At 50.7% G+C, this 22,886-nt stretch overlaps 1 protein-coding gene across 2 annotated transcripts in view; it reads left to right on the top strand.

Moving 5' to 3' along the window:
• The first annotated feature begins 7,864 nt into the window (after positions 1-7,864).
• ALPK3 (alpha kinase 3) overlaps positions 7,865-22,886 on the top strand; it is a 47,851-nt gene continuing 32,829 nt past the window's right edge. Inside the window, exons 1-3 of one of the 2 annotated variants that reach the window (XM_044760811.2) lie at positions 7,865-8,042; positions 13,281-13,319; positions 16,834-16,955. In XM_044760811.2, coding sequence (XP_044616746.2) covers positions 7,912-8,042; positions 13,281-13,319; positions 16,834-16,955 — 292 coding nt within the window. In that variant the 5' untranslated portion in view covers positions 7,865-7,911. The remainder of the gene's footprint in view (positions 8,043-13,280; positions 13,320-16,833; positions 16,956-22,886) is intronic. The other variant, XM_044760823.2, reaches the window with a different exon arrangement.

Raw genomic sequence — 22,886 nt, 5'->3', positions numbered from 1 at the left:
TCGGTAACTAAGTCATTTGATCTCTCTTGGCCTCAGTTCTCACATCTGTCATTGGGGGAGGCCGGCGGGGGGGGGGGGGGGGTGACACTTGGTTTAAATCTGGGGATCTTAAGCCTGGTTAGATTTTATTTTCTCCATCCTGTGTATGTTTATGTCAAAATAGAAGAGACCTTCCCAAAGGCAAGAACCCTTACTGAATTTCTTTCTTTCTTTGTTTTGTTTATTTATTGACTTTTGGCCTAGATATGTACAACAATGGAAAAGATCTCTGTTACTCAGTCCCCTCCCTCCAAGGTAATATCACTTTTGTTTGCATTTATTTATGTTTCCATTTGCATCCTTTGCATTGCATTTACCCTTTTTCAGATAGAGTTCGAGCTCTTCTATGAGGACCTATTTCCTTTGGCTTTTGTCAAGCCTTTCCAAGATTGAACTCTGTTTACTTGATAATTCCCAAGTGTCTTCAAATCCTTCTGTTCCCCAGGTGTCTTTTCATTAGGGACCTAGGTCCAGACAAATTCTTGAGCTAGTTCATTGTAGTCATGTGTTGGCCTTTTCAAATGCTCTTGCTTTTTATAATATTTATTATTATTTGCAAATTGAAATAGAGTTTTCAGTGCATGAATACTGAAAAGTCAACAAATGTGCAATTGATCGTATGGAAAATGGGGCAGAAGGATAGGATAAAACCATTTAAGTCAGTTCTACCTGGGACAAGCCCCCATCCTAGTGCGTGCTCCAGTGGTGGGGTAGCAGCAGCACCATCTCATTTCACTGGTAGGCACGGTATCATATATGTGTACAGTAGAGAATTAGTCTAAAATCTACCAGATCTTACTTCTAAGACTTAATCTCATTGCCTTTGTCTCTCTTTTCTGTGAAAATGGAGACAGTTGATTATGCCTTTGACGTTTGAAGAGAGTGATGAAGCCAATCTTCGATCTGGCATTCATTAAACTGGGAAGCTGCATTGTTTCTAAGCTTCCCCTCTCAGTTCTAGCCCACGGAACACTGTACAATTCTTATTTTCCTCTGGGGTTTTTTAGTTCTTACAACAGTTTGCTTAGAATTTTGCCCTAAGACTCATTGTGCATGGACGGGGCTGAGTATTTTTGGCACCTGAGGAGGAGAGTAGGTTCTGCTTTCTAAGAAGCTCTTTGCCTAAGAAGGAGGCTTCCCGTTTCTACCCTACACAGGTCCTGAGGAGGGCTCCAATGTGATTTTAAAATGGGGAAAAGGAGAAGACAAGGTGGGCGAGTAGGGAGGTGTTGGTGAGGAAAGGGATGGAAAGTCACAGAGGAGCAGGCAGGAGAGGGTGAACAGGGCAGGAGTTTAGAACGTGGAAACAGCACTCGACTTTTAGGGTGGGCGATGATGGTTAGAAACTAGGAGTGGCTCAGGAGGAGGAAGTGTGGTGGGTGCTAGCAGGGTTGAAAATGGAGGCAGTGGCTTGATTTGTCAGTGGCATCCCTTGGGGGAGCAGTAATTGCAGCAGCTGTTGCCAGGAGGTGTTAACATCTTTAAAAGAAGGAGAAGATGTAGCTGTTGTGGAAAACGAGGGCTGGCTGAGATACAAAAGTTTCCTTAGAAAAAGACTTGAAAGGGGAGGAAGGCGACTGGTTCACCCTGCAAGAAGACCGGGAGAGGCCTGGGCGGGGAGGGACCTTCCCCAGGCCTAGCTGAGGATGTGGAGTCTGTGTCCTGGGTCTGATCAACTAATTGCTGCCCTTTGACCACAGAGTCACCCTCTCATCTAATGATTCCTTTATTCTGGAAAGGGCCTACATGTGTGGCAGAAATTCCTGGCCCCTCCAATCCTGTGTGCAATCAGAGTGGGCGGATTGGGGAGGGCCCCTGGCTGGGGCGGCTCTACCTTTGAGTCCCAAATTCCCCTTCCAATCAAACCAGAATCAGGAGTGGCTTCTTCTTGCCAGTAATCCTTTAATTGGTGTCCAGCACAGCTGCGGCCACATCTCCAATCCCTGGAGTGCCAGAGTGGCCAGCTCATCCCAGAGCAGCAGGACCTGGAGTCTCCACCCTCCAGAATCAGGGGCTCAGCCACCCCGAGCTGGGAGCTGTGGGAGCTCTTGGAGGGAGGTCCGACACGCAGGCCAGAGCACTGCAGATTGGCTGGCAGGAAAGTCAGCTTGCAGCAGGAGGCAGTCGGTTCCCCTGGGACGGCAGGACTAGCAGAAATCTAGGGCTTTGTTGAACTCAGGGCTGAAATCTTTAAAATGAATGGAATCAAGAGAAGGAAAAATAGAAAGAGGGAACTGGAGGGGTGGACACGCATTTGCTTAACTTACCACGCTACCAATGACCTCTACTGAGATGGGTCTGGGGAGCTTCGAAGCCTGGAGTGGAAGCCAATGATGCATTAAGGAAGGTCTCACTGACTTCTGGCCTCAGTTCCTGTGCCATAGCCTGTGGGAAAAGCGGCCTCAGCCTGAGTCCACATAGATGCCAAAAATCCAAAATAAGATCTTGAAAGTCTACCGACCAGAATGAAGTTGACGGTAGTTGTACTTTGCCCTGGAGAGCTCACGTGTGAAGTGTGACGTTCATGGCACGGTAGCTTAAGGTGAACATGGCAAAGAGGACTCGTTCAGAGGGGACCTCCAGCATGGTGTGGGGTTCTCAGTGCCATCTCACTCAAGGAGCTATTGAAGGATCCTGATGTTTTGTCAAGAAAAGAGATGTTCCACCATCACTATTTTCACACCTTTGCAGGGTTGTCACATCAAATAGGAGTCTAGACTTCCTCTGTGTGGCCTCAGAGGGCAGATCAGAATTAGACTCAATAAAAGGAAAATCCTCCTGGAAATGAAAGGGCTCCCTGGAGGAGCGCATAAATTGCCAGTCCCTGGAAATGTCCATGCACAGGCTGGGGGGACCCCAGACAGGAGTGTCCTAGACAGCCCCGAGGCCTCGCAGTGGCAGGACGAGGCTAGAGGTGGAGCAGGTACTACATGATGGCCAAGGCTCCTTCCTGCCAACGCTGAGTGGTCCCTGCCCCCTGTTTCCTCCCCTCCATGCAGCTGGGGCCACTTGTTCTTCCACTCAGACTTCTCCCTGCTCCAGGCCAGGGGACCGACTTTGGCCCCGAGGAGCTCCATGATAACGCCTAGGGACTGGCCTCAGGCATCTCTGGTTGGGAGGGCCTTGCTCTCACCTCTGCTTCAGCTGCTTCTGCCTTGTTGGGGAGGCTGAAGTTGGCGCTCTATAACCCACCTCTAGTAACCCATTACTGCTCCATAATGTAACCAGTTTCCTTTGAGCTCTTTTGAGAAGTGAAGGTAGCGAAGGGAAGTGAAAGATGGGGTAAACATTTCAGGGAAAAGCAAACATTTGATCATCCTCATAGGATGTGAGGCAGGGCCTGGGGCACGGCGGGGGAGGACAAGGAGAGCTGATGGAGCAGACGTTTGAGGGCCTTGGGAGGGAGCAACATACATTTTGAAGCAGAGGTTAGCGTGACTCAGGGATGATATAGCTAGCCCATCCTCCTTCAAAGTTGAAGTTCTTGCCTGACGGTTTCACTTTTCCTTGCATTTTGAAGGTACAGCTGACTACTGCCAGTGAGGAAGGCAAAGGAGAGGTTGGAACCTTGTTTGGAACAGTTGCTGTAGGGAAAGGAAAAGGTCAGCTTGGGGGAGCATAAAAGGATTGCCAAGCTGCCCGAGATTGGACTCAGGCTGGAAACCAGAAATGTTGGCCAGCCTTGGGGCAAGAAGCCCCTGTTAGGAACCAGATTCCAGGTTAGGAACCAACAAGGCAAACGTAGTAGAGGTCAAGGGGCAAGTGAAACGAGACCCCTGAGGAAAGTGTAGCTGTAGGTGAAGTTATTGTCCACTCTACTGTGTCTGTGTGTAGATAGGATGGGATGGGGGTGGATAAAGAAGCCAGGGAGGAACTCTTGAGTGGATGATTCAGGGGGGAATTGGAGTCTGGAATTGCCCTAAAGCTGAGGGCAGCTGTGGTAGGTGGAAGGATAACAGGATGGCATTTTAGAGATGGAGAAATGCCTCTGACAAGTTTCAAGCAGTGGGCATTTGACTGGGTGGTTAAAGGGAAGTGGGGGCGAAGGTCTTTGAGAGGATGAGGTCAGTGGACCTGCTGCCAGGGTGTTGGTTGAGCTATTAGCCTAGAATGATGGCAGGGGACCAGAGCCTGCTGCACAGTGGCACTCAATGTGAGGTGGCCTGAACTCAGTAAGTCCAGGTGGAAGATGGTGAGGAACATGGAACGGTGTCCTGATAGCCAATAAATATTGGATAATGTATGCCCTTGGCTAGTGCTTCAGAGGATGGTGGATCGTTCCCTTTGAATTTTGTTAGCATTGGAAGACAGAGAGCTGAGGAGGAAAGGAAAGAGATGGAGCTAAGTCAAAATAAAAGGCATGTTCACACTCACCCAGACCTTGAGGAGAGGGGCTGACGTAGTTGGTCATACTGTCCTGGGAGACCCTGCTAGATTCTGGCAGGGAGTAGCTTCCTTTGTCACCCTGAGCTAAGTATGTTAATTAACAATAGCCCACGATTTTCCTACCACGAGCACCCAGTTTACTCTGTGGGCCCAAGAAATTCAAAGCAGCTGGGAGAGGGGATCCTGGCACCAGTAACAAATGCCTACAGTGCTTTGTCAGTGCTCATATTTAATAGCAAATACTGGCTGCTTTGTATTACGGTTACTTCCAACACAGAAAGCCAGCATCTGCTCTTTCAGCACCATGAGCAAGCCTCTCTCAGAGGATTTAATTCTGTTGTAATTCTCATTCTTTCAGGCGGGAGAGATTCTCAAGGGTAGACACTGTAACTTGTTCAGTTCTGTACCCTCAGCACCTGGCATAATGCCCAGGGTGTAGTAGTTAGTAGTTACTCGATAAATACTTGCTTTTGAGGAAGATTAGCCCTGAGCTAACATCTGCCACCAATCCTCCTCTTTTTGCTGAGGAAGATTGTCCCTGAGCTAATATCTGTGCCCATCTTCCTCTGTTTTGTATGTGGAACGCCTGCCAGGGCATGGCTTGATGAGCAATGCATAGGTCTGCTCCTGGGATCCAAACCGGTAAACCCTGGGCCGCCGAAGCGGAGCATGTGAACTTAACCTCTATGCCACCAGGCAGCCCCTGGAAGAGCGGAGTTAGGACCCGAGTCCCCACACTCCTAGCCAATACTCGTTAGATACTGCCTCACGTGTCCTCTCTCTCCTGGTAGTCTGTAAGCTCAGAGAGGAAAGAGATGGTACCTCTTTGACCTCTCCATCCTGGAGTGCCTTGACACTCCTGACTCAGCTCTGCTGCTATCATCATGAAAATCTGCTTGTTAAATTGGCAAATAGCAAGAAGCTGGGAAGGATAGATTATACACTGAGTGCGTGACAGGAGCAGAATTCAAAAAGATTTAGACAAGAAGGAAAGGGAGTGTGAGACTAAGAAGATGAGATTTAACTGAAAAAAAAAAAAAGGTAAAAGTTTGCACTTAGGATAAAAAAGGCTTTACAAGTAGGAGTGGGAAAGACTTAGATGAACAGTGGTTCGTGTTGGAAACTCACAGGCTCAGGATCAATGAAATAATTGGGCTGCCAAAAAAGTTGCTGCTCATGTGTGGAGCCCAGACCCAGAGAGATGCTAATTCAGTTGTAGGCTGCTCTGGTTTGACCTCTGTTGGGGGGGTGGGGGTGGGGGTCACATTTTCAAAAGGAAATTGATAAACTGGAGAGTCACTAGAGTAACTGGTGGTGCCATATCCGTTGTCATATGAGAAATGGCCTAAAAGGGAAGCCGAGGTTCCTCAGTGTACTAGGCGAGGCCTTCAGGATCTGGTCCCTGCCTAGTTCTCGTCTCCTCTTTCTACTTGCCCATCTCCTTTACACTTGAGTGACGTGCATACCAGGCTGTTGCATACCTCCACGTCTTCATGCATACAGTTCCCTCCATCTGGAATATTCTGTCCACCCTGTCCACAACAGTCTACTTGGTGAGCACCTATGTAATTTTCAAAATCCTTCTCAGCCTTACTTCTCTGTAAAGCTATCCTAACCAAGTCCCCAGGGAGAACTGACCACTCTCTCCTCTATACTTTTGTGCTTCCCTATACACAGTTTTATATCTGTGCATTCACCCTGCATTGTATTTTGCTTATATGCCTGTCTCCCGTATCAGACTCTAAGCTTCTTGAAGGTACAGATGCTGTGACCTCTGCCTCTAGCACATGTGCTCTAGCCCGAAACGTGGGAGTTCACATGATTTAAACCAAATGAACCAAATTTCAAGCAGGCTTTCCAATATTTGAAGGACTGTCCTGTTGATGACTGGAGAGATTTTAATGTGTGCACTTCCAGAGAGCCAGGAACAAGGATGAATGGGGCATGTGGTCAGGAGACAGATTTGGGCCCACTAGCAGAAAACACTTTAGTATTGGTCAGCACTCTCAGATTCCACCAACAGAAACCTCATTTGAGGCAGCTTGAGCAAAGGGAGAACTTTTTTGGTATACAAAGTCCAAGAAATGGTTGAACTGCCAACCAGCAGGAAGGCCAGGGACAAAGCTGGATGTCAGGAACACCTGCAACCGGGCACCCGAAAGCCATCAGGACTCTGTGCCCCTTGCCTCCGCTTCTTTGTGTGTCAGCTTCCTTCTTCCTCACTGCAGCCTGGCCTCCTCTGCACGGCAGGAACCATGGCTGCTGAAAGCTTGGACCTCATAGCTCACAGCTTTGCACCACCAGGGACTGGTTTTCTTTCCCAACTCCCATGAAAAACATTTTGGTGAAGAACTTTGATTGGCACAACTCAGGTCTGATGCCTACCGCTGTGGTTAGGGACATGGGTACTGGCAATAATAACCTGGCTTGAGTCAGATGCCAGCCAACTGAGGCCCAGGGCGGGATCATGTAGGAAAAAGACAGTTGCCATTGGACCCACACAGTGAGAGCAGGGGAAGATCTATTTCCAAAAGGAGTGGGGATGTGGGTGCATCTTCCAGAACAGAAGTACTCCTTTGCTCCAGCCTTCTAATGATTACAGCCATCCAGCGCCAAGCACTTTCTGGATGCTCTCAGGGATCCAGGAGAAGAAAGGATGGATAAACAGACTGTGGTCACTCCCAATATTTAGAACCAGGTTCACGCGGTGCTTAGAACCTTGCTCTCAGAAATTGCTGAATGACTGAATTGTTTTTCTGGGCATTAGGGCTCAGCCCACTTCCCCCTCAGGTGCTGGGAAATGGAGGCTGAAGGGGTGGAGAAGGAGGTTCAATTATTCTAGAAGTTTCATTGAGCCCATAATCTATATAAGTTCGATAATGGAGGGGAACACAAGACACATATCCAGAGGCGTTCTGGCCTCCTAGGGACTGAGGTCACTAATGGAGGCGTGTGGGTTTGCCTAAGTGCTGGACCAGCAGCCCCCGGCAAGGCGAGGGGCAGTCAGCCTGTCGCACCGGACCTAGCCCCAGCTCCAAGCAGCTTTGTCCCCCTCGGGGCTTCGCCTCGCCGCTCCGCGCCTCTCCTTGGGGACTTTGGCGTCTGCAGGGCGGATGGGAGCAGGGAGGGAGGGCTGGCGGGAAGCTGGGGTCCCGGGCCTCCACGAAGGGGCGCCTAGCTCGCCCTCCTTGCTCGGCGGCCTCCCCGGCCCGACGCGGGGCAGCTCCGGGCTCAGGGGGCGCCGCGCCCCGGCGGGCCGTCGGTCGGCGAGGGCAGGGGCGGCCAGCCCCGGGGGCGGCCCCTGGGCAGGGCTGGCGAGGCCCCGCTGCCCGGCGCCCCCCGGCGCCCGGGAGGCCGCGCCGGCCGGGCCGGGCCGGGCCGGGGGAGGGACAGCAGCAGGTGACGCCGGCCGGCCGCGGGGCTATAAATAGGGGCGCGCGTCCGCGGGGAGCGGCGGCCGGAGCGCGGGCAGGGGCCGGCGGCAGCATGGGGTCGCGGAGGGCGCCCGGCGCGGGCGGGCGGGCCGGGGCGGGGGGCGACGGCGAGGACGACGGGCCAGTGTGGACCCCCAGCCCGGCCAGCCGCAGCTACCTGCTCAGCCTGCGGCCCGCCATCAGGTGAGTCGCGCGCGCTGGGGGCCGGGCCGGGCGGTGCGCCGGGCAGGCTGAGGCCGCGGGCAAGGCCCTCGGTGGGGCCCTGGGATGGAGCCCTCTGATGGGGCCCTCGGATGGGGCTCTCCCATGGGGCCCTCGGTTGGGGCCCGGCGCGCCAGCCCGAGGCACCGCCTGGCCTCTGGAGGCCCGAGGCCTGGGGACATGGCCAGGACGGAATAGACCCCTCGGCTCCTCCTGACCTCTCGTGGCCCGTGGGCCTTGGGCCTTTGGCAATGCGAGGCTCCTCGGAGGAGAAAGGCCCTACTCTGGGGTGATATCCCAGGGCCCGAAGGCTTTCCTTATCTCCCCCACCTCACTCCCCCGCCACCAGCACCCTCACCCCGGACTCAGCTACTCCCTGGCCTCGGATTCCACAGTCGGTGATAAGGAAAGCCAGAGTGGCTGAAATTCCTCCCCGGCTGGACGGGAGCAGAGGAGCATGGGAGGGGGTGAGGGAATAGGGGGGGCTGCTGGGGAGACCACCCTGAGTGGGGCCTGCTTAGCTGGGTGGGGTGGGGGGGGGTGCGCTGCTGAGGGAGGGGGGAGAATTCACCAGGAAGAAATAAATTTAGCAGACGCTCTCGTCTTCCGCAGGATCTGGGTGGGGGCTGGTGAGGTGGAGGGGCGGGATGAGGTGCTGGTTGGCCCTGTCTGAAGATTCAGAGCTGTGGTTCTGAGGGAACCAACTGCCCTGCCCAGTGTGGAGGATGCCAAGGGAGGGGTCACACTGGTGAGCCCTTTACTCATCTTCCAAGAGCTGTGTGTGGATGCTTTGTTTTAGGAGCTGGGCTATCCACAGATATAAGGACACACAGGTAGACAATAGAGAAGCATACCAGCACTCAAAGACACTCAGGGACACGGGCACAGCCGTGGAGACGGACGCTTCCTGCACTCTCTGGGCAGCTCAGTTTCCCTCCCACTGGCGAGCCTATTTTCCAAAGGGGATTGTGATGGTTGGCTCTGGGGATAGTGGTTGTGTCACAGCCCCAGAACTTGGCTTGTTGGTTCTGCAGAAAACAGCCACTGCTCTGAGAAGCTGCCCGGAGACTTCTTGCCCTCCGTTCCTAAAACGGCACAAAAACAGACATCAAGGACGTTCAGGAAAAGTCCCAGGCACTTCCTCGTGGATTGGCTGAGTTCTGTTGACCTTGGAGTTGGAAAAGTTCAAATGTAACCGGAACCGGTTTCTGCATAAAACTCGTCAAACGGTGTCACATGTCTGGGGCAGGGCGGAGGGCTGGTGTTAGTGACTGAGTCAGACTCAACAAGGCCCCTGGCTGCCAGGAAAGAATGCCCCTTCCTCCTAACCACTGGCTCTACAGAAAAACTGGAACGAAATTTGGACATTTATTCTAGTCCATGGTGAAGCCGTCTTGTAGGTACCTCACACTGGTCTCACACTTGTCACAGTGACTTGTCTGAGCTTTTGCTTCCCCTGTCTGGCCTTTGTCAATACCAGCAGAATACATAGAAGAGGGAATCAGGGCCCGTCTTGGAGACAGTAGTGATGGAGGGAGGGAAGGAAGGGTGGCTTGAAAACCAGGCAGAATGGTGAGGGCAGGGGATCTGGGCTGTTAGGAAAAAGGCTGGAGGGTGGACATGCGTGGCTAAGCAGTTGTGTGGTGGGTAAATTTTAATTGCACGTCTGATGAGCACAAAGCAGCATGCTAGCCCGAGAACTGCAGGTGGGAGAGAAGTGGCTGGCTTAAGTCTCCTTGGACCTAAATGGGAATGCTCTTAAAATGAGACTTGTCATCAAGTGTTTGGAGGGGGCCGGGCTGGGTCAGTGGGAGAAAGGGTTTTCTAGCCCAGGACTGGGCTGTGTTTTGCCTGTGCTAGCAGCCCCAGATCCCCACAGGTCCTGAGGGCCAAGATGGGCCAGATTTCTCTCACCTCTTGAAAAACCTCTGGCCGAAGTGGGGAGAATGTGAATGGGGCTGTTTTGGAGGGTGGGGCAGTTCCTAGGTCTCAAGCAGGGCCTGACTGTCGTGTTGGAGCAGACAACCTTACAGTCTTCTGTCCATCAGAGCGGCCTGGCTGCCTGTGGGTATGGGAAGAGAGCCTAGGAGATGAAGGAGAAAGAGGGCCTCTTGAGGACTTTGCCAGCTGTTCCTGGCTCCAGCCCCGATGAGCACTGTCTATCCCAGCGTCCTCACTGAGAGGCGAGTTCTGTTCCACCCACCCTTGGCTCCAACATTTTCTGGGTCTACTTCTATACAAATCTATCATGGAGCTTTTAGGCATTGTTCTCATGGGCCCTTGTGAGGATGGGCTGCCCCTGGGAGCTGATGAACAGCTGGGCTGGGGGCCGGGCCACCAGAAGCCTTGGCCCAGGTCCAGAACCTGTCTCTGTGTTCATACCTCCCTTCCCCCACCCCACAGCCCTGGAGGAGTTTCCAGATCATATTCAGCTCAAGGATATTTCTAAAGCCCATTGGGGTCAGAGGTCCAAAATGCAATAGTCCCACCAAACTGTAGGCCCAGCCTCCTAGGGCATCCAGCCTCTAGGACCTCACCCCTATAGGAAGGTGGGGCATGGGAAGGCTAGAGTAGGCTGAGGAACCACAGTTGGGGGGATGAAGTTATAGCTGCCTATTCTGAGGGACGCTCAGAAGTTCCAGAAGTCCCTGCCTGCTCCTTTCTTGGAGGCCCTGGTCCGAGTGGGCTCAGAGGAGCAGCAGGACCTGTGATGTTGGCTGCAGACAGCTTCTGACACCTCTTCTCTTCTGCTTGGGTCAGCTGGGTTGCCTAGGGCTTTCAGGGAAACTGAAGCATCAGGCCAGGACTTTCCAAAGAACTTTTATGCCCCAGGATATATGAAAGCCATGAAAAATGGGAAAGCCCAGCTTTCATGGCCAATCCTGGGTCCCCCCAGGCCCACTTTTCTCCTTTATGAAGAGACCTTTCCTTCCTGGGCTGTGAATTCCCATTCTGTAAAATGAAGGTGGCATTAAGAACTCCTTTAGACCTTTCTGCCCTGACATTGGATGCCTCTGGCTCTGACCCCCTCAGAGTTGGTAACTGGGGAATGCTCTGCCCGGGGAGATCCTCGAGCCCAGCTCTGGTCCAGGCGGATCTTCCACCTTCTGAAGACAAGGTGCCTCCATCAGCCAGGAGTCCTCCTGACCTGGCCAGCAGTGTAAGGGTGAGGCCAATGGGGCAAAGGAGCAGAGCATCACAACCAGCCCTAGAGAGAGCCAGGGAGGGGTCACTATCCCAGCTCAGTCCCTTGTCCACTTGTAGAGCCTGTGGAACATGTCATTTTCCTCTCGGAGGTAGAGAGCTGATTCTCTCCCTCTCCTTCCCAGGGAAGAAATCCAGAGTCAACAAAGGAGAAATCTCTCAATTCCGAGGAGAAAGACAAAGGAAGTTCATGGTCAGGAAAGGATGGAGTTGGCCAGTGGCTTGGAACCATGGGAGGTTCCGCCCACGTGGCCTCCAGAGGATTTTTAAAGCTCTGAGCAAAGGCAGCTGCATTTTTGCTCCCTTCCTACCATCTTTTCTGGAGCAGCAGCTCCCTCTGGGGAGCAGGACCTTGCCTGTTTGAAAGATCCACTTCCTTCCCTCCCTCCTCTTCCCTTTTCTCTCTCTTCCTTCCATAAAGCAGCTGTAGAATACCCACTGAATGCCTGGCACTGGGCTAGGAGCTCAGAAGCTACAAAAAGAGCCAGGTTTGGAGGCTGGGTGGGCAGAAGGAAAGAGGGAGTGCTTCCCAAGCAAGAAGGACAAAAGTGAAGGCTCAGAGGCCAGGAATGGACATGTCCATGACAACTAGGGACAGGTCTGGTGACAGTGGAACCTGAGTATTGAGAAGTAGAGAACCTTGGCTGTAGTGGGGTGTGAGTAGATGAGGGAGGGCCTTAAGTGCCCAGTCAAGGAGTTGAGACTCAACAATATACGGTGGGGGGACACCAGCATTTTTTTCAGGGCGGCGGTGTGATGTGACGGCTAAAGGAGAAGGGGGTTGAGGTGGTCATCAAATATGGAGCCATGAGGGTCTAGATCAGAACACAATAGCAGGAGTAGAGAGAAAGGGAGAAAGAAGGGCCAAGTTGTTTTTGCAGCTTGGGGGTTGGAGGAGAAGGAAGAGTCCAAAATGGCAGACTTACAGCTTTGGAGTTTGGGATCGTGCTGGTGGTAGCCACAAACCCAGGAGCACTGGAGCAGAAGCCATGTGTTTGGATAGAGGATGAGTTTGGTTTTCTGGTTGTAAAGAGACAGGCTGTCAGTGGAGCTTGCTTGTGGATAGAGAGGTAGACCACAAGTGCCGTTGAGCAAACTGGGCTGCTGATAACGAAGGGAGAGTTATTCTCTTGGTGGGAACAGCTGAAGAGACTGAGTGTGGGTGCGGTGGCCCCTGAGGTCTCCCAAATTGCTGTGGGAGATAGTGGCCCTAGATGCCACTGGAGGTATTTCTATTAGGAAAGGTGGAGGTAGAGGAAACAGTTGGCTCATATCAGCTGGGCTGCATCTCCCCTAAGGGGCAGACCTGTGTGGGTCCTCAGCCCCCAGTGGCCTCCGCAGCCCCTAGCTAGTGTCCACTTTCAGCTGCCCTGGGCAGGAGGGAGGGTCAGGGCCTCCAGGCATAACAGGGTGGGTGCTGGTCTGACCGAGCTGGGTGCCTCCTGGCTCCTGCTGAATTAACTGCTTTGTCTTTCTCCTCTTCTTCACTCTCCTAGCTGGTTTGCCTTGCGTGGCCTCTTTAACCATATTTTAACATATTAATGGGCGTTCTTCAAGCCACCTGTCTCCTTCTCAGCCTGTTAGGGGATTTCCAGGAATGGGGGGCACTTCTCCCCCAAAAGGCCAAGGGTCGAAGCAGGAACTGCCCCCAGGCCGATGTGTCGCAGGCCAGGGGAAACATGCCCAGCAGCTGTGAGCCCCGCTCTTGGGGTCAGTAACCCAAGTGCCTGGGACACACCTTTCTCAAAGTACAGCCCCGAGGGGCCTCCTTTCTGCCTAACCATTTCCCTGGATTCTGCTGCCTTTAACGAGCTCTTGGTTTCAGATGAACTGGTGTCCGGTGGTGAGGCCACTTGCTAACTGGAGCAGGCCAACTAAGACAGCTGGTCCCTTTTAATAGAAAGGCCTCTGGGCCCCAAATGGGGGCCGATTAATACTTTGCAGACTGTTGTTGATTTCGCCTCCTCCTCTCCTTGCTTTTTTGGCCTAATGATTCCATTTGCTGTTTTTGCTTAGCTTATCAAGCAACCGGTTGCCTCACCCCAGCTCTGGAAGGTAAACGCACATTGCATTACATTTCTCTGACTGCTTTTTTCTTGGGTCTGGGCGTCGAGGGGCCTCTGGGTGACTGCTTGTGCACTAACCAGGCTGCATGGGGTGAGGGGAGGGCTGGAGGGTGGGTGGGGGAGGATGTGAGAGGGGACTCACGTCAGCATGGGTCTCACAGGGCCAAGAGTTGATGCTTGCATGGACTATTTGAAAGGGGTTCAGGGACCCAGAAATAGGCAAGGGTTCCCGACATGCCTGCACCTATATCTCTGTGCCCCTGGGAGAGACACCACGGGACCAAAACAGGGATCCACCGGTCATGTGACTCACTTCCCCATCCTAGATGCTGATGGTTTTGTAACCACATATCTAGGTTTGGCACCTTGCTGTCTGTCTTCCAATCATGGCTACTGCCTTAACGTTTACTTTTCTCCGGTCCCTTAAGTTCTCTTCCTACCACCTCTTTCTCTGAATTCCTTTTCCTTTGGCTCCTCTCCACCCCTGCGGACTGTGAGCTCTGTGAAGTCAGGCAACAGCATGTCAGGGTGTCCCTGCAGAGTAGCCTGTTCTCTAAATCTGCCTCAGAGCCAGGGCAGAGCCTGAGCAAGCCTGTGGTCGAGGTTTGCCCCTTGAATGACTGTCCTCTTGCCTCCAGAGCGGGGGACAGCTCTCCACCCCTGGCTGAACTGACTGTTATGATCAAAGTGGGAACATCTCCTGGCCGCCTCCCACCGCTTGGGCCTCATCCCAGACTCTGGTGGATTTGGGGAGAATCCACTACAGTTCGTTTTCACAGAGAAAGATTTCTGAGTAGCGAACTGGGCTCTGAGTAGCTGTCATTCCCGTAGACGTGACCAGCACCTACCATGTGCGTTTCCCTTGATAGGGAGACTACTGAATAACCCTTGTTCTGGGGGACTCAGGTCCGAAGGGGTGGAAGAGGGGGTGTCACAGCTAATTCAAAGTGGGGTGTGGGGAGTGCTGAAAGAGAAAGGGCCTTGGAAGTTTATTTTAAGCAAGGTAAGTGCCCAAACCCAAGGGCACGGTTAGGTTCCTTTGAACATCATGAAAACCAGCGATTCTGCTGTTCTTTAGAGACACACAGTTAGGCTGCGATGTCCTTATGAAGTCACAGAGTTGGAAGGAATTGGAGGTGTCAGGGTGGGACCAGACCATTTCTGGTGTGTGGACCTCCTGGGTTTCCAGGGAATTGGAGGCAGCACCCCCAGGGTCCATCCTACATCCGAGTGGTTTGGAGGATGGGGACAGAAAGCAGGTGACATTTAGTGGGACATGACAGTATCTGTAGTGACTCCCCCCAAGTGCATCCCAGACCCGCTCCCCTAGAGGGATTTCGTCTAGTTCTGCCCTTCAGCAGTTCCTTATGATTTCCCAGTGTGAACATTTTTTATAATATAATTTAGGACCTAGTGTGGAAAGTTTGAGAAGATGTGTTCTTTCCCATTCAAAAAAATTAATGCAATAAAATAACTGCCTGTTGTTGACTATCTAGACTGAGCACTTGACTCTGCAAATTTTCTTGAGGCGTAATTTCCCTTTCTCATTTATCCAGTAGCTGAAATTTTTCTTAGACTTGCCAAAGCAGGTTCATCCCTGCTGATACGTCTCTTTCCTAGAGAAAGAGCCTGAGGTGAATATTAGGTCCAGGTTCATGTTCATGAGTAAGGTAGGATTCAAATTATGTAGGGAGGACATAATTAGAGATGTTCTGAATTAGTTACAAAATCACACAAGTCTGATTATTTTTGGTGTGGCAGTTTCCTCTAAAAACTGTTGGTTAGGATTCAGCAGCCCCCAAACTCAGAAATTGCTGTTAGTAGGAGAGTAGAAAGAAATGTTGTCAGATGTTATATTTCCTGAGTGTCAGGGAGTTGATAGTCCAGGTTCTGAAAGACCCTCTATTTCTGGGTGGATCAAGAGAGAAAGGAAAAGATGCTTATTAGACAGATGAGTACGAGGTGAGAGTGTTACCGGGCAAGTTATGGAAGTCTGACTGCAGATCCAGTTCAAGTATTCATGCATGTGGGAGGTTGGGATCCCCTTTCTGGGTAGTCTTTCATGGGGAGGACTCCTGTCAGCCCCCCAAAGACCCAGGCATCTGTATTCCAATGGAGAAACCACAACTGGGTCCGTATCAGCCCAGAAGTCCTGGGATACAAGCTTTCTCCTCAAATTCATGTCCAGAATGATAGCCACAGAAATGATAAATTGACTGTGGAAGCACCCCCCTGCACCAAAGCTTAGAGTTGTAGCTCCTGTTTGCTTGTGTTCCCACGGACTCCCACCTCGCCCCTCGTGGAGAGGTCATGGGCAGACACACCTTGCCCAGAGGGGGCCACCCCCTCCTCCGAGGCACAGAGAAAGGCAGGTTTGAATGACTAGTCTTCTCACCATAGTTCCTCCTGCTTCTCTTCACCTGACCCCTCACGGTCCTCCCTGCTGCTCACAATAGGGTGTGTGAGTTGGGAGGGGAGGAGGACTGGGCACAGCTTGTGCACCACACAACCTAGCTGTGTGGTTATGCTTCACGCGTGGGGATGCACCATGACTGCTGGCCCATGAAAGGGTTTGGCATGATGGTTTGCTTCCTGTGCGCAGGAAGGAGAGGACTGTAAATACTGAGTAGTATTGATGAACCTGTGTTGGACTCAGTGAGCCCACAGATGCCCCTGAATTCTGGAAGATGGACTGTCAAAATGGAACTAAAGGTCCTTGCTTTGCAGGGGTGAATCTGTTTGTGGTTTGGCAGCTCTGCTTGTTGGTCCTGGAGCTGCCAGCCATGTATTCACTCGAGCATGTGGTGTCCACGGACGGAGCAGGGGAGCCATGGCTGGCTTGCCACTGCAGATCCATGGCCCTGTTTAGGATCAGAATTCATTTGAGTCTCTCTTTTCTGATACCCCCAAGAATTAAAGTCCACCTTTGGATCTAGACCCCTGGCATTGGCCAGCTTCTTTTTTTCTACTATGGGTCTGCACTTACAAAGGTGGGAGCTTTTCTGCTGAGCCCAAGCTTTGGGAGAGACCCCTGAGCTCCTAGGACCTATGTACCCTTGTGGGTTGGCTGGCTTTTCCCTCTTTGGCATGAATGGAGGCTCTGCTGTGCCTCTCCATCTCTGAGGCTGGGCCTATCCATGCGTGTGTCTCCCCCATGCACGAGCTTCCCTGGAGATGACAGGTGGAGGGTGAAGCAAGGCCTCCCATAAGGATGGGATGGGAACGACAGGGCTGGTGGTCTGGCATGCTCAGGAGCCTGGCCTGTGTCAGAAGACTGCCTATTGTAATGGGTCTGGGTCAGGATTCCATTCAGCCCTTTGGTACCATCCTTACCCCTAACCTGGCCAAGAAGCCTCAGCTCCCTTGAAGAGACTTGCCCAGGTTTAGAGCCATGGCCATGGGATGACAGATGGACATGGTAAGATTTAAGCTGCCTTGGACAATGCCAGGCTGTGGTACTTTGGGGGGGAAGGCTGCTCTGAATAGTTCTTTGCCTTTCCTAGGAGCACCTTCTGCTCCATCATTGCTCAGCTAACAGAGGAGACCCAGCCGCTATTTGAGACAACGCTCAAGTCCCGGGCTGTGTCCGAGGACAGCGACGTCAGGTTCACCTGCATCGTCACAGGTAATGAGGCCATCTGTATGATCCACACCAGGGCCACTGCACAGAGCAGGGTCCAAGGGGGCTGTGGGGACAGGCATGGAGGGGGTTTGGCTGTGTGCACAAAACTGCAAGGTGGCTTTTGTTTTCTTAGCTTTCTCTCCAGTTTAATCTCCCTGTGTGGGCTGGGGTCCCTTACTCCTCCCATTCTGGAGCCACACATACTCCAGCTCTTCTTCAAAACCTGTCTTTAGTAAAGGTTCCTCACCCTCAGGCATACATACATAACTGATGAATCTTAGTTCTGAGGAAAGAAGCTCTCCAGTTGAAAGAGGTTTTGAAGACCATCTCCCCAAATATCCCCATCTTACAGTTGAGTAGTTTGAGGCTTGGGAATCTCATGCCTGAGAGACAGTGATGTAGAGGCATTCTGACTGCAGACCCTGGAAACAGACTGCCTGGCTTGGGATGCTGGTTCATCCCTTTCCAATTGTGTGATACCGAGTAGGTTACAACCTCTCAGTGCCTCATCTGGGAAGTGGGGATGATGATAGAATGAACTTCATAGGCTTATTATGAGACTGAATGCATTAATACCTGCAAAGCATTTGGAAGAATACCTGGGATACAGTAAGTACCATATAAGTGTTAGAAATTAAGACCATTATTATTTGCATTTCACTGAGCTCCATGGTAGAGTTTGAAGCAACAGGTCAGCAGAATAGGAAGCAGAGTGATACTCCTTGGAAAAGGAGGATGAAGGGGTCAGAGTACTGGGAAGCTGGCGTCGGGCATTGCCCCTCCCTCAAACCTCCCAGCAGTCTCCCATTGCACCAACCTGACCTGCTTGGGGCCTGCAGAACTCACCCATGGGTGCCTGCCCCTCCAAGCTGTGCAGCTACTAGTTGAAGGGTCCCAGGTCAAGGTTTCCTCTGAGAACTCATTTTTCAGTAAATCAAGGGCATTGGTGTTTTCCAGCTGTGACATGCCCTGAATCCCGGGGACTTGTCTGTCCTAGCCAGCTAAACAGCTTCTCTAGGATTGGGTTCCCCTGGGCAGCTCTCACCCTTACCCAGAACCCTCTGAGCTCCAGGCTGAGAACACCGTCTGTTCCAAGAGATGCACCTGCATCTCTTACCTTTGTACAGCCGTAACATGTTTTGCCACATTCATTGGTTTCCATTGTCATTGAATTGTTGCAAAACCCTGTGAAGTAAGCTCAAATTTTACAGAGAAGGAAACAGACTAGGTTAGGTGACGGGCCATTGTCCGCAGAGCTGGTGGGGAGGAGATGCTTCTGCTGCTCGCTTGTGCCTGTGTCTCCTGTCACCGTGGCACTAACAGTTTTCTAGAAAAACTCAGCTCTTTCACAACAGCTCCATCCTTTTGCATATGCTGTTGTCTCTATTTAGAAAGTCCTTGATCCTTCTTTTTAAAGAAAATTAATTTTTATTTTATCAAATTAATACATGTACATAATTGAAGACTTCAAATTATACTATGAGGCATGTATCAAAATGCAACAGTTCATCCCTCCCACCAATTTGTCTTCCCAGAAGCAACTGTTTTCAGCTTTTAGGTGTTTCTTCAGGTGTGTCTACATTTCCGTAATGCTGAGTAACGTGTGAATACTGCTAACTTTTTTTTTTTACAAATTTATTTATTTATTTATTTTGAGGAAGATTAGCCCTGAGCTAACTACTCCAATCCTCCTCTTTTTGCTGAGGAAGACTGGCCCTGAGCTAACATCCATGCCCATCTTCCTCCACTTTATATGTGGGACACCTACCACAGCATGGGTTTTGCCAAGCGGTGCCATGTCCTCACCTGGGATCCGAACCGGTGAACCCTGGGCCGCTGAGAAGAACGTGCACACTTAACCACTGTACCACTGGGCCGGCCCCTACTGCTAACTTTTGGGTCTTCGGGTTTAGATGCTGTCTAGGCCTCTGGTTAGGGTAGATAAGGAATTAGCTCTCTTTATCATCGTTTTCTCTGCTTCTCACTTATCTTCTAAATATAATTATATCACAATTTTTGCTTAAATCAATATTTACTGTTTACCTTATTATGCCTATGCAGTATGATTCATTACTGAACATTGTGGTATATAATCATTATATTTCTTTCTTCTGTTTTTCCCAAAGTTAGCAGTTTCTTTAATTTTTCATTTAGTTTTTTGATATCTATTGCTAATTTTTCTTATACCTTCTAATAGCCTCTTACTACAATTTTCTACAATGCCATCAGATCTGTTACTTTCCTTGGAGACCTCCCTTTTGGAAATCTCTGTTCTTTGATCTGATCTGGTGGCCTTTTAGGCCTGATACACAGCGGCTCTCCTGGGTCTTCCCGTTGCCTTTCTCTTGGGTTTGATTCAGTTTCCTGGATCTCATGTCTTCTTTTTTCTTGGTTTACTCTCTGGCTTTATTGAGCTATATCCTCCAGTATTTTCGTCAAGCCCTAAGGGTGGTACAGAAGCAGGAGGCATTGTGATGACAAGCTCTCAATCTGTTTCTCCTTTGAGTCATTCTGCTCCAAAGTGATTTCGTTGTGCTCTGTGTCTGGCACGTGGTCGACATCCTAGGATCTCCCTTCACCACCATGCTGTAGATTGCCCTTACCTCTCTCCTGTGACGGATTTCCTGTTTTTCGTATTCCACATTTTTCTCTTTCTTGATTTACATTTTTGTTTTGGTGACTCCCTAGGAAGAGTACGTGGGAAGTAAGCGTTAGACAACTTGTGTCTGAAAATGTCTTTTTTTCTACTTTACTCTTGATGAAGAGTTTGGCTGGGTGTAGAATTCTATGTTGAAAATAATTTTCCTTCAGAGTTTTGAAGATGTTGCTGCATTGCCTTCTTGCTGCCAGCGTTGCTGTTCAGAACAGAAGACTATTCAAGTCCTAATTCTTTGCGTGAGACTGGTTTTTCTCTCTGGAAGCTTGTGAGAATGTTCTGACATTTCATGATGATGTATCTTGATATGGGTCATTATGGGTCATACTTGGACACTTTCAATCTGGAAATCTGAGGTTATTTTGATGTTGATTCCTTCCTCCTTTTTCTCTGTTCTTTCTTTCTGGAACTCTCGTTGTGAGGCTATCTGCTCCCCTGGACTCGTTCTTTTATTTCCTTATCCTTTCTTCCCCCCTCATCTATTTGTCTTTTTGCTCTACTTTCTGGGAGATTCCCTCAGTGTTATCTTTCAACCCTTCTATTCGATTTTAATTTCTAAGAGCTCTTTTTTAATCCTTTTCTATGGCATCCTGTTCTTCTCATGAACGTAGTATCTTCTCTTAGCTCTCTGAGACTAGTAATGATAGTTTTCTGAAAGTTCCCTTCTCCCTGCACAGCTTGTGTTTCTTCCAATTTGCTTTTTTTCTATTTAATTGTTTCGGTCCTTAATCTGCTATTTATAGGCTTTCTTCAGATATCAAAGAATCTTTGGCTGTGAGATAATGATTGAGAGTGGGAGACTAAAAAGCTGATTGGAAGTTGTGAGCAAGCAGGAGGGGCTTGAAAACTTGGATCTTCACTGTAGGGTGATCTGATGGCCACTGTTGGGAACTGACAAAATACGTTTCTTTAGTTCCTTCCTCTTGGATGAGCTAGATTCCCTTGTAACTGCTCTTCCAGTACCTTGCCTGGATGGTAAAAGTTTCCTGGGAACTATGCAGATTAGAGGGTTGGGTGGGCCCTCAGCATAAAGCATTTATTTTATATATACGGTTATTACATTTTCCTGTTTTCCATAGAGCAGTCATGTCCTCAACTGTGCTGGCTTAAGGCCTTAACTTGCCTGAGGGCAAAGTTTTACCTTTCCAGATAATAAACCTCACCTTTGGCTGCAGTGGAGAAGGAGCAGGTACCCAGTGGTATGGAGTGGGTGAGGGGATTCAGAGATCTGGTTGTTTTTCAACAACTTTTAGCCTCTCCTCCTTCCCTTTTACCCCCAGTTCCAGAGGTACTTTCAAATTGTTGCATTGATTGCTCTCCTTGCCTGTTCTCTCCTTCCTTCCGGTTTTATACCTTTTAATAAAAACTCTCTTTAGTGTGATCTTAGTGGGGTTTGGGGAGACAGTGAAAATAGATGGTATGCTCATTCTGCCTTTTGCCTAGAAGCCTACTCCTTCTTTGCCTGGCAAATTCCTTCTCATCTTTCAAAGCCCAGCTCAAACAGCTCATCCTCCAGGAGGTCATCTCCAGCATTTCCACGGAGAGCTCCCGCCCTGTGCTCCCTGGCACTGTTTCTTTGTTTATGCATCTCTTTCTCCAACACGACCATGAGATCTGTGAGGATAGAGCACACACCTGCCACGTCATGCCTCTCTGGGGCAGGCACAAAGAAGACGCAAAGTACATATTTGCCAAATGACCGCAGTGAACTTGACTTGCTGACGACAAAATCAGTGTCTTCCACTTTCCACGTTGCCTGTTTGTTTCAGCTGCACCTCCAGTGCCCTGGCAACAGCAGCTGCTGCGGGGGCCTCGGACCACTTGAGAGATGCAGGCATCAGGGATGGCTCTCTCCGTTCCTTCTTCCATTCTGTCCTTTGTAGCCATGAACTCTGAGAGCAACAGGGAGAAGCCAGACATGAGTCTGACTTATAGAATATTGGGGTATTTTATCGAATACTCCCTGTGTCATCATGGGAGTAAGCTTTTCTCTGTTTCAAGCCCCGCCCAAAGGGCAAATTTTCATGCCTCAATTGCCAATCACCCGTGTCTCATGATGACCAGCCAGGGCCATGGTCTTCTGCTCAGGAGTGCCTACCATGTTGAGATCTACAACACTGCTAATTAAGGCTGTAAGATTTCCAGGGTTCTAGCTATCTCTAACATCCATACCTTAGTCCATTGTTGTACCTGACTCCCTCCTCCCCTCTCCTCGCCCCTACATATATAATATATCTCAGGTCACCTGAGTTTTGTGTAGCGGATTAGGAAAGAGGTCTCTGTGATCACCATCGTACACTGTAAATAAGCCATTTCCAGTTAGCAAGGAGAAAATGTAGACTGTGGGAGGGGAAGGGGGAGGGGAAAGGGTGTGCAGGAAGATCAGAGGACAAAGGGAACAGGGTTAGAAATTGGGTCTCTGCAGTCTGGAAGGTGGGCAGTGGATGGATCTGTGGCTGAGACTGGCCTCCGTGTGGGGCTGTGTGGTGATCCCGGCTCGTCTTCGTGGAGATAGAGTGACCATGCTTGTTTCTTCCTCCCACCCTGCTGGTAGCATTCCGTAAACGAGGCTGGGATGAGTCAGCCGCATGAGAGCCCTGTTGAGAGCATGTAATGCTGTCCTGGTGGCTCAGAACCTGGTCCAGGCGAGGGAGCGGAGTCTGTGCCGATTCCCCTGCTGGCTGAGCTGTGAGGGAAGCCCTTGTGGGCTTGGAGAAGAAATGAACAGCCCTGAGGTTCTTCCCTCCCAGAGTGAGCCTTTAGGGGGGTAGTGGGTCTTGACTGAGGCCTTCTGGCTCCTGTCTCCCCCAGGGGCCTCTCTGGCCAGAGTGCTACTATCCTCCTTGAGGCTGCCCACCTCTGTCCAGCATGGTGGCCCCCATTCTCCTCGACTCTATTGTAGACTATGTTGGGGTGTGTGTGTGTGTGTGTGTGTGTGAGTGAGTGTGTGCCTATGTAGGGGTAGGAGGAGGAAGCAGCAGCAGCTAGACAGAGGGACTCAACCTTTAGACAGAACCAAGTTCCAGAAGAAACTTTTTTTTTTTTTTTTTAAAGATTTTTTAATTTTTTCCTTTTTCTCCCCAAAGCCCCCCGGTACATAGTTGTGTATTCTTCGTTGTGGGTCCTTCTAGTTGTGACATGTGGGACGCTGCCTCAGCGTGGTTTGATGAGCAGTGCCATGTCCGCGCCCAGGATTCGAACTAACGAAACACTGGGCCGCCTGCAGCGGAGTGCGCGAACTTAACCACTCGGCCACGGGGCCAGCCCCCAGAAGAAAC

Source organism: Equus asinus, chromosome 2, assembly GCF_041296235.1.
Source record: "Equus asinus isolate D_3611 breed Donkey chromosome 2, EquAss-T2T_v2, whole genome shotgun sequence".
Lineage (NCBI taxonomy): Eukaryota > Metazoa > Chordata > Mammalia > Perissodactyla > Equidae > Equus > Equus asinus.
The sequence above is the reverse complement of the archived record's forward strand: the minus strand, read 5'-3'. Positions and strand labels throughout refer to the sequence as shown.